Consider the following 11,412-nt stretch of genomic DNA (forward strand, 5'->3'; position numbering starts at 1 on the left):
GGAAACTGGACAGATTCACTTTAACTTAACACACCTTATCTACGTAATTTTTGTTCAAAACAACACTTATGACGACAAACAACGCAACTTGATTTATTATTATCGTTAGAGATTAAAATTGGTTTTAAATGACTATCCCGATACTTCAAAAAAATCTACTTAATTTGGATTGTGGTTTAGCATATAATAAAGTAATATCTAAACTTTCAAAATTCCAAAATTACTGCTACGAGTTGTATAAAATTGTTTAGAAAGAGTATTATTTGCAAGTAAAAAGTCATATTAGTTTTGACGCAAAGCAATGATATATTATTTAATAACAGCTCTCGAGTTCTTAATCGCGAGGAAAACTTAAAACTTTGCGTTTTTTAATTAAATTTTTAAAAAACGCGTTAATAGCACTGAAGTAAAGTAACCCAAAAAGTATAAGGCTATATTGCACTAATAAAAATTTTGACCGTCAAGTATCACCCCTTATCGGCAAGCGCGTGTCCCAACAATAAATCATGGTTTGCCTGAACTTACCAGAACCGGCTTTAAAATATTTTAGTAATCATAAAATTAGGTCAAATCTTGGTGTTGACAAAAATTATCAAAAATACAATTTATTATACCAAATTTCGTAAAAAATGCTGACGCGCGTTTCGACAGCAATGGTACCATCATCAGAGCGATGATTAAAATAAAAACTAACTTTAAATACATTTATTTCTAGGTTTTTGGGTTTTTACATCGGGTTCTTAAAATATACATTCTATTTGGCTGCTGGTGAGGCTTTTGGCCTTTTCAGCAGTATAAAAACTAACAAATAATTCGTCCTTATATACTAAAAGCGTGTCGACCCGTCCCCTTTGGCGCAGGTAGAAGAGAGTAGAGGGAGGAGGTGGGGATGAGGCCGTTCATTATTACATTTTTATTCCTAAATATTTCTAGACTTTCATAAATGTCTAGAAATTTACAATTATTTACATTTTTAATTAAACGAAGACAACTTTCATCAATGTGGTGGTCATTGTCAAAAACATGTTGGGGAACGCTTGATTTTTCGAACCTTTCAAATTTGAGATAAGCTTGATGCTCTTTGAACCTTTATAAAATTGATCTTCTTGATTGCCCAATATATTTCTGATCACAATCTTTACATTTAATTTCATAAATCCCTGACTTTTCTGTTGTTCTTACTTGGTCTTTAGGATTACCTAGAAGACTTTGGAGGCTTGGACCCAAAGTAAAAACTACTTTGAGGTCTAAATCCTGGAAAATTTTTTCCAGTTCCTTTGTCACTGAAGGTAAGTAAGGGATTGTAATCCTAAAGACCAAGTAGGAACAACAGAAAAGTCGGGGATTAATAAAATTATTTATAAAATTAAATTGATTGTTCTAAAATTTATTTTTTTAGCAACAAAAGTAAATTGTATGAAGAAAATGAACATGAATTAGAATAATCAATTGTTTTAAAAAATTAATTAGAAATTAAAAATTACATCTTTAATTAAAATTAATATTTAATTCCATCAAATGTCAGCAATCAAACTTAAATGCGAGATTAATTAAGTTGCAAACAACTTAGAGTGATAAACAGATTATTGATAAGATTAAAAACATTGATTCAGACAATGAATTATCTGCTTGATCTGACAAAAGGTGAAAGAACATGTGCATAAATTCATAAAAGACAAAATCGAGTTTCTAGTGTGTTAATAATTGGTTGCTTATCACTATCACTATCTAAGCCTAAAATCGGTTTGATATCATCATCAAACATTAATAATACAATATTAATACATATAGATACATTTCTTTCTATTTTATTTTACTTTGTTCTTTTAAACAAGTATTTAAGATAGAATAAGAAATTCATCATTTCATTTTCTTGAAGTCAACACTTGTTATCTACAAACACTATTCTAATTTTGTTATTCATTTTCCTTTGTTTCACAAGCGTGTTTAGGCTCGTTCATCAACATACTGAGAACAGTTCGTATTTGTTCAGTTTGTATTTTAAATTAATAAATTTAAATAATACATTTAAAATTACTAAGAGATGCGGATGTTTATAGAATCTAAATTTTTTTTTAAGTAGCCTGTCAAAAAACTTTGAAGAATCTTCAGCGAATTCCCTCAGAATAAACTTCAAAGAATCTTTAAACTTTTCTGAAGAACTCTTAAGACTTTCTGGCTTTTAACATGCCTGAAAATCGAAACTTTTTCCACGAACACAATTCTTCAAGGTCTTCAAACAACGTTGTTTATACCAATTATGATTTACTACTTTATGAGATGAAAAACTTTTACGAGATTTTTTATTACTGCATTTATTAGTGCCATATTATTACAGATTTTCATTTTTACGAGTTTTTTTTATTATAAATTCCTGCACTATTAAGCTGCTTCTTATTCTTACAGGATGGCATATCCAAGTAGCCTTCTGTTTCTTCTGTTCTTCTTCTACCAAAGTGTCGCCTGTGGTGGAATTGAAGACACGCAAGCGAGAGACTTTCTGCAAATTCTTGATAAAAGGAATGAAAAAGGACAGCACAAACTCAATGTGGCGGAATGGGCGTACGCTTCCAACATAACTGATGCTAATTTGCAGAATCAGGTAAATATACAGTGTGTTGAAATTAACAAACTCTTTCCACTTGCTCAGTTAGCTGTAACGGCCGAGGTAGCCAAACAACGCAAGAAAAGTTGGCTCGAAGTCCTCAAATTCGACTGGAAGTCATTATCAAACCCCGAACTCCAACGCCAATTTCTCATGTACTCCAAACTGGGACACGACGCCCTCCCCGAAGACAAACTAAACCTCTTCAACAACATCACCAGCGACATGCAAAGAATCTACTCCACAGCAAAAATCTGTGCTTTTGCCAACCCTTCGAAATGCGATCTAAATTTACAACCGGAACTAACCGAAATTCTTACAACCTCCCAGAACCCCGAAGAAATGAAGCACGTTTGGGTGGAATGGAGGAATGCTGTTGGTCCTCACTGTCGACGCCACTTTAAAGAGTACGTCGATTTGTCGAACGAAGGAGCTCGTTTGAACAATTTTACGAACAATGCAGAGCAGTGGTTGGATGATTTCGAAGACCCGAAGATCAGGGATCAGATTGATGCACTCTGGGAGCAGATAAAACCGTTGTACCTTCAAATCCACGCGTACGTACGGTACCACTTAAGGAAGAAGTTCGGAGACGTGGTGACAGAGAAAGGACCGATTCCTGCACACCTCCTGGGAAACATGTGGGCGCAGAACTGGAGGAGCGTTTCGAAATTTACATTGCCCTTTCCAGAGAAACAAGAAGAGGATTTGAGTCTGGAGCTCCAAAACCAAGTGAGATCACTCTCTAGTTAACACAGTTCTTGAGATCGTGTTCGCAGAAATACACCCCCGAGCGGATCTTCCGCACCGCTGAAGACTTCTTCAAGTCTCTTAATTTGACTGAGATGCCGGAGACCTTCTGGGAACGCTCCATTCTGAAGAAGCCCTCTGATCGAGAGATGGTTTGTCACGCTACCGCGTGGGATTTCTTCGACCAGAAAGACTTCCGAATCAAACAATGCACTGAGATAAATTTGAAGCACTTCATCACAGCGCACCACGAAATGGGACACGTCGAGTACTTCCTCCAGTACAAGCACCTCCCGTCGATTTTCAGGAATGGCGCCAACGGTGGCTTCCACGAGGCTATCGGTGATCTGATTGCTCTTTCAGTGGAGTCGAGGAAGCACCTTAGGAAGATTGGGCTTCTGAAGTCCGGGACGGACGATCCGGACAATGTTTTAAACAGTTTGTTCCAGATCGGGTTGACGAAAATTGTTTTTATTCCTTACGCGTACGTGATGGATTTGTGGAGATGGGGGGTGTTTGAGGGGAAAATCACCCCAGACGAGTACAATTGCAAGTGGTGGGAGTTGAGGGAGAAGTACCAAGGGATAGAACCCCCAGTTGATCGAAGCGAGGAGGATTTTGATCCTGCGGCCAAATTCCATACTGTTGCCGACATATCATACATTAGGTACTGTTTGGTTGGTACCACTGCTTCTACTTCACGTTTCATATTTTAGATACTTCGTTAGTTTTGTTGTCCAATTTCAGTTCCACAGAGCCCTCTGTGAGAAGGCTGGGCAGTACGAAGCAAACAACCCTTCGAAGCCTCTGCACGAGTGCGACATTTACCAGAATACCAACGCCGGGAATGCTCTCAAGTACCAACAAAATGGGGCGAAATTAATACACTAAACTCTATTTTTTAGACAAATGTTGCAACTAGGTGCGTCTAAACCTTGGCCAGACGCTATTGAAATCGTGACGGGACAAAGAACAATGGACGCTAGTGCTCTTATTGAGTACTTCAAACCGTTGCAAGATTGGTTGGAGGCTGAAAATAAGAAAAATGGGGCATTTATTGGTTGGGAGAAGACTAAAAGAGGTAACGAAAGGAAAGATGAAAAAATTAAGGTACCTAACGCTGATTTTTAGTGTGCAGAGGTGGATAAGCACGAGAGAGCATGACTAGAAAAGAAGAGAATAAAAAATTGTTTAAATAAGAAAATGGGCATTGTTTGTCGAATTTATCCCTTCCAGTTTTTTGTTTTTTTTTCAAATTTATATTTAGCTCCTTTAATACTATTTTAATATTTATTAGAATAATCCTTCAGTATCTCTAAAATACTTCCACATCTTTATTGAATTATAAGTATCTAGATAGTATAGGAAACAATTTTATATTTTATATTTTATATTTATTAATCATTATAAAATAATACATGACAAGATAAAATAAGATTACATTTTTTTTAAGAACTGTATGTGATGTTATCGCAAACTTTACTATAAATTGTCTGATAATGATAATGCTCAAGCACTAAAAACACGGATAATAAATTGGTTGATTTTTTATATCTTATAGTAGATAAAAAATTAGACAAGTTTATTGTTAGCGTCCGTTTGACCGGGCCCCTTTTGATCCCAGTCCGTTCCTGTTGGACCAGGGCGTTGGCCACAATTATTCGGGACTCATCGGGTCACGAGTTAGGCCAGCGAGTACCGCCACAGGACCACGGGAGTACGGGGACCCATGACCGGAGGCACTTCGTCTGTACCATCGAACGATACTGGTTAATGACTGGTAATGACTCAAGAGTGTACCAGCAAGGTATTAAAGCTTATTTTGAAGTTTGGCCTTTTGGTTTTATTAAGTCCTTAAATAATTTCTTCTAACATTATCTAAAAGATTACATTTTTTTTAAGAACTGTATGTGATGTTATCGCAAACTTTACTATAAATTGTCTGATAATGATAATGCTCAAGCACTAAAAACACGGATAATAAATTGGTTGATTTTCATATCTTATAGTAGATAAAAAATTAGACAATAATCTTACGTGAATAAAAATATTATGGCAAAAACAAACACTTTTGCGTTCAGATTAGAAACTGTTTCTAACATTTCTATACAATCTTATAGTGTCAATTAACATTAAAAGAGCTTGAAAATAGCATTTATAATACATCTAAAATGTTCCATTAAAAAAAAATGTGTTTAGCCACCTAATTTATTTTTGACTATACAGGGTCCGGCAACACTTGTGTCCACCCCCAAAATCGTCTTTAATTTTAAAGATTAAATTTTAAAAATTTGCATACGCTTACAGTTGACAAAGCTCTAGAAACTGACGCAAAAATTTGTTTTTTATCACTGATAGTTTTGGCGTCGCGACGCCTTAAAAATGTAATTTTAGTTAATTGTGAGGGTTTGTGATATCAACCCCTAATTTATTTATTTTTCAATATAAATTTGTTAAAAATATCTCAGTTGTTATTTTAGATTCAATGCAAATTGTCTTCAAAATTTGAGAAAAAAATGCTGTTTTATCAAGTTAGTTTCCAATTTCATTACGTCAAAGTTGGGAACTACGTTTACACCCATGTGTCAACATTTTGTGTCACAAATGACATCTATCCTTTGGCTCGCTTTAGATTGTAACAGAAGTCTTACTTGGTGAAATTGTCGCTTTGTCGATGTTAATTAACGATTTCTGGTGTCCATAAAGTGCAACATGCCCGTGTTAATCAAAATTAACCTTTATAAGAGTGAATGAAGTGACTTGTGAAATTTTGATGTAGACGTAGTTTGTCCCTGCGCTGTCATAATTTTGAAAACTAACTTGATTAAACAACGTTTTTTTCGCAAATTTTAAACACAATTTGCATTAGATTTAAAATAAAAACTCAGATATTTGTATCGCAGTTATGTTGAAAAAAAAATTGAATTCGCGAATATTTCCGCAAAAACTTAAAAATGGCTAAAAATTATACTTCTTAGGCGTCGCGACGCCAACCAAACCGTGATACAAAAAAAAATTTTGCGTCAGCTTCTAGAGCTTTGTCAACTATGAGCGTATGCAAATTTTCAAAATTGTAACTTTAAAATTAAAGACGATTTTGGGGGTGGACACACAATGTGTTGCCGGACCCTGTATATGTCACGCAAAATAAAAGAAACCAAAGTCGCTCGGGCCGGCTGGTGACAAATTTACGCCGGTAGCTCAGTCTGGGTGGGTTCGCTAAAACTCACCGACCCGATATTCTTGAGGGCGTCAGGATCCTCCTACTACGACTTGCGAGTACCCGGATTCGAAGTACTCGGTGTAGTTTACCCGAACAACAACGAAAAAAGAAAAAGAATCTAATCAGGGACAAATATATGTATTCAAAAGTAACACAATACCAAAACCTAATTAAAAAAAATACAAAAACAAGTACTTAAATTGACGTCGTCTTCAGACCGGCAATCGTTGCTGTAAGATTATGACGTTTCGCTGTAATCCGAAGGCTTGCGCAAGCCGACGGTACACCGAAATTTCGTGCAACACTGCAATCGTTCAAATCGGCAGTTACTGGGTCAGTATAAACTATTTACACTTAAGTCTACAGAGTCCGGCAACACTTGTGTTCACCCCCAAAATTGTCTTCAATTTTAAAAATATAATTTTAAAAATTTGCATGCGCTTACCTATAGTTGACAAAGCTTTAGAAGCTGACTAAAAAATTTGTTTTTATCATCGATAGTTTTGGCGTCGCGACGCCTAAGAAGTATAATTTTTAGCGATTTTTGAGTTTTTGCCGAAATATTTGCAAATTGAGATTTTTTCCAACATGATTGTGGTATACAAATGTTTGGATTTTTATTTTAAATGTAATGCAAATTGTGTTTAAAATTTACGAAAAAAGCGCTATTTCATCACGTTAGTTTTCAAAATTGTAACGGCGCAGTGGCAAACTACGTTTACACCAAAATTTCAAATGTCACTTCATTCACTCGTATAAAGGTCAATTTTGATTAACTGAGGCATGCTGCACTTTATGGACACCAGAAACCGTTAATTAACATCGCGACAAAGCGACAATTTCACCAAGTAAGACTTTTGTTACAATTAAAAACAAACCAAAGGACACATGACATTTGTGACACAAGATGTTGACAGTTGAGTGTAAACGTTGTTCCCAGAGATTTGGAAAATAATAGATCCGGTTACCATATGGAAATTTGGACATACGTTACACTAAACATGTGCAACAAGAATTTTTATTTCCGTCTCTACCTATTGCACTGATTGCTATCGTTGATACGCTTATGCAGTATTGTCTCTCTCGTCAGGATGGAACCAATCAGAGATCATGACGTAGATCGTTACTCTAATTTCAAATGGCAAATCCAAATTGTCATAGCTAATGTCAGTAAAGAACTTTGAATGCAAAGTTTTGTGAATTTAAAGGTTTTAGACGTTATTTCTCTTGTATGTTGCTAAATTTTGTGACAAGGTTCTTCCATCACTAGTTTGATTTCGTTTTCCTGTCTTTTAATGTTGAAACTTTCATTCCTTAATAGGCCGAAGCTCTTCTACATCAAGTGGAGACTCTCACAATATGAATGCGGTAAAACCGATCATTTATAGCTCCACAATTAAACGATATTGATACAATTCTCAGTGTGCATAACATAGTTTTCAATAGGTTTAAGGTCAAACACTAATGACAAAATCAAAATTACCAACGTGTGACTAACACTTTTTTAGTCTGACACGAGAAACCTGGCAAAATGGAGAAGCTAATTCAAACAGCCTAGATTAATTGTAAGAACATAGAAAACTTTACATTAGACCCAGACTTCTAAAGAAGAAAATGCAGAAAGTCTCTTTTAAGATGTATTTGCCACTATTTACATCAATTTGATTTTGTTCCTCGTCCGAGTGTAAGAAAAAAGCGCAGTCTTCTCTCGATCTGCCACGGTCTTCTTTTACTCACTCCTTTCTACTCATTGTCAACCTTTTTGCCTCTGTCCAAATCTTAAACAGAATCTTATTTGCTACAATGTCACAGGTTTCCTAGCGTGTTCTTCTTTCGGTTCTTACTTGTCGTTAGAGCTGTCCATTATTTTGTTAACCAGTTCTGAGCTTCATATTCTTTTGATGTTCACAACAATCTACTTGTCCCTTTTTAATGTATTTTTTTACTGCTTTCATGTATTTTTCTTCAATACTTTGAACATTTCTCCATTCATCCAATTTAGTTAGGTACACCTTGGATTTTTATTAACTAGGATATTTCTTTCAATTGAATCTTGATCTTTTCTCTCTTCGTCAAAATTCATGTTTTTCTTCCTCTCCGTATGTTTGGTGACTTCCGTTTCAATTATAAATCATCTGCTAATCGCATAATAATTCACTTTCTTTGCACTTTGTAGTCTGTGGTTAATTTTCATATTTTGCTTCTCAATTTCTCCACAGACGACGATTTAGTTCAGAAACATGCCAGTTGTAATATTCCATTGATTTTTATTTCACTAGTTAGCCCCTATTTGTACCATTTCTATTCTACACTTATTACAAAATCTGTTTCGACAATTCTCGCACAAATTTGTTCAAATGCGTCTTGAGCCAAAAATTCCTCTTTGAACTCACTTTCTGTCGTCGTACGTCGTACGCGACGTCGGTAGTTTCATGGTGCTGAGAGAACTTGTTGTGTTACAGTACGTTGGATTACTCATTTTGCTTTGAACTGTCACACATTATAATTGTTGTCAATCTGTTGTCAAATTTTAAAATTAGCCAATCAAAAACTCTCCATCCTGGCGAGAGAGATACGTATACATTGTATCCAGTGAATGCGTGCAACAGACAAGGACGAAAGTTGTAAAGCTAGTCGTAGATATGTTTCTAAGACTTTTGACTATGTCCCCCCATCTATTAATTCCCAAATCTCTGGTTGTTCCCAATTTAGCGTAATGACATTGAAAACTAACTTGATAAAACTGCATTTTTTACTCAAATTTTGAATACAATTTGCAGTAAATCCAAAATGACAACTGAGATATTTTTAACACATTTATATTGAAAAAAAAAATAAAGGTTGATTTCAGAAACACTCATAATTAGCTAAAAGTTGGCGACGTCAAAACTATCCGTAATAAAAATCACATTTTTGCGTCAGCTTCTAGAGCTTTATCAACTTTGAGGGTATGCAAATTTTCAAAATTAAATAATTTAATTTAGAATTACAATCTCTTTAGTGACAAAGGGCCCCACAAACCTCGTTCTTGAACGACGTTTCTGAACGACGGTTTCGACGGTTGGAACGAAACGGTCGGAAGAACCGAGGTCTGTGGGCAAAACTGTCGGTTCAACACGACGGTTTTTGCCCACAGACCTCGGTTTTTCCGACCGTTTCGTTCCAACCGTCGAAACCGTCGTTCAGAAATGTCGTTCAAGAACGAGGTTTGTGGGGCCCTTAAGGGCCCTGGTACTTATTTTGGGTTTATGTACCTGGACTTGTACACTGAGATAACGAAAAATTTTTCCCTGCACCGACCAGCTGTCCCATTTCGGCATAATCATAAATCTCAAAATACCACAAGCTGTCCGTTTGCGGAATCCGCCTAATTATTATGATTTTATGGTAGCTAAAACGAGCTTGGCTAAACTATACCTAGAAATTTGTCGGCTGCAATTTACAACACCCAGTTTTATTTCTATTTCGTGTTGAACCGACAGTTTTACCCACAGACCTCGGTTTTTCCGACCGTTTCGTTCCAACCGTCGAAACCGTCGTTCAGAAACGTCGTGCAAGAACGAGGTTTGTGGAGCCCTTAAGGGTGGTTTGACTTAAGCCATAAATTGTTTACTAGGTATATGTCAACTGGGTTTACAGTATGTGTTCATAGTTACCGATTTTTAAATTTTGTTCAGCTTCGGGATTGGCTACCGTTTTTTTGGTCTTATCTCGATTATTTTTTGAGTTAAAAAATTTGAGTTTCAATATTTTGGTTCAAAATTGTTGCCTTTTTTTCTCTGGGGTGCGAGTTCTAAGGGCACGCTGTGTAATAATATAATGAAACACCTTCCATTTAAAATAAGTTAAATTGTCTAGTATATTTTTCGTTCTAAACAAATTTACCCATTAAAAAATAAACTAAAATAATAAAATGATTATGTCAACCGTAAATTGTGACATAAACTTCATATTTTCCAGAGGAGTTAACTGTAAAGTTTTGAAACATCAGACATAATTATGTTAAAGAAAGATTTACAATTACTTTTTTTATTAGTGTATCGTAAAAATTTGATTCCAACATCTATGATTAAGTATAGATTATGTATAAAAAAAGTAGGCAGGTTTTAGTAGGTAGATTTTACCATGGCGTACTTGACTTTTAGAGTCGAATATTATCTTACTGCACTCATAATGTGGACGGTGTAAACAGGCTATTGTGTTCAAAAATTACAATTTACGAGATCTTCAAGTAGGTAGAAAAATGTGGTCCCGTGCTTCTTCCAGGTATTAGTTCGAGATGATTATTATTGATTCCTTCAATGTTTTCTTTTCAAAACGTTATCATACTTTTCCAAGTTGAGACTCGTTTTTATGAGGGTGCCTCTTTGTGTAAAAGTTAAATTTCTCCACAATGCAGACCATAAATTGCGGTTGCAACTCATCACTAGGGTTCGACCAGGACCGCACCGGACACAACACTTGCATTTGGTGCCAAAGCTATCCATGACACTAAATACTGAATAACTTATTTTTAATTGTTTTTTTAGTATGCTAATTTTACTAGGCAGTGTTATGATTTATTTTATTTGCAAATTTTTTAAAAGAAATCAGAAAAAAAAATAAATAAATGCCAGCCGGTCCTGGTTTGAAATCTCTGGGACTATCTTTAGAAAAGAGTTCTGAAAACACTGATAATGTTTGCGATAATCGTTTTAGCAAGGCAATAATAACGAGACCACTACTTGGATAAGATGACTACGATAGGAATAAAAAAAATTAAAACTAAATTAATACAGATTACTGCATCTGATGATAAGAAATAGTATAAATTGAGGAGATTTAAAAGTTATCA

At 35.3% G+C, this 11,412-nt stretch overlaps 1 protein-coding gene across 1 annotated transcript; it reads left to right on the forward strand.

Moving 5' to 3' along the window:
* Positions 1 to 2,407: 2,407 nt before the first annotated feature.
* Positions 2,408 to 4,552, forward strand: LOC148165915 (angiotensin-converting enzyme-like). The gene is made up of 6 exons (XM_088049597.1): positions 2,408 to 2,602; positions 2,651 to 3,337; positions 3,385 to 4,022; positions 4,072 to 4,212; positions 4,261 to 4,436; positions 4,487 to 4,552. The coding sequence occupies exons 1-6, from the start codon at positions 2,408 to 2,410 to the stop codon at positions 4,501 to 4,503; spliced, it is 1,854 nt and encodes a 617-aa protein (XP_087905723.1). The 3' UTR covers positions 4,504 to 4,552.
* Positions 4,553 to 11,412: the final 6,860 nt, after the last annotated feature.

Source organism: Gnatocerus cornutus, unplaced genomic scaffold (assembly GCF_029298725.1).
Source record: "Gnatocerus cornutus isolate USDA-ARS CGAHR unplaced genomic scaffold, icGnaCorn1.1 ctg00000144.1, whole genome shotgun sequence".
Taxonomy (NCBI): Eukaryota; Metazoa; Arthropoda; class Insecta; order Coleoptera; family Tenebrionidae; genus Gnatocerus; species Gnatocerus cornutus.

Excerpts from the sequence above, each read along its gene's own strand:
- LOC148165915 (XM_088049597.1), top strand. The coding sequence starts at position 2,408 with ATGGCATATCCAAGTAGCCTTCTGTTTCTTCTGTTCTTCTTCTACCAA. Across the intron at positions 4,023-4,071 it reads GCCGACATATCATACATTAG|ATACTTCGTTAGTTTTGTTG; the intron begins GTACTGTTTGGT and ends TTCATATTTTAG. Across the intron at positions 4,213-4,260 it reads AACGCCGGGAATGCTCTCAA|ACAAATGTTGCAACTAGGTG; the intron begins GTACCAACAAAA and ends TCTATTTTTTAG.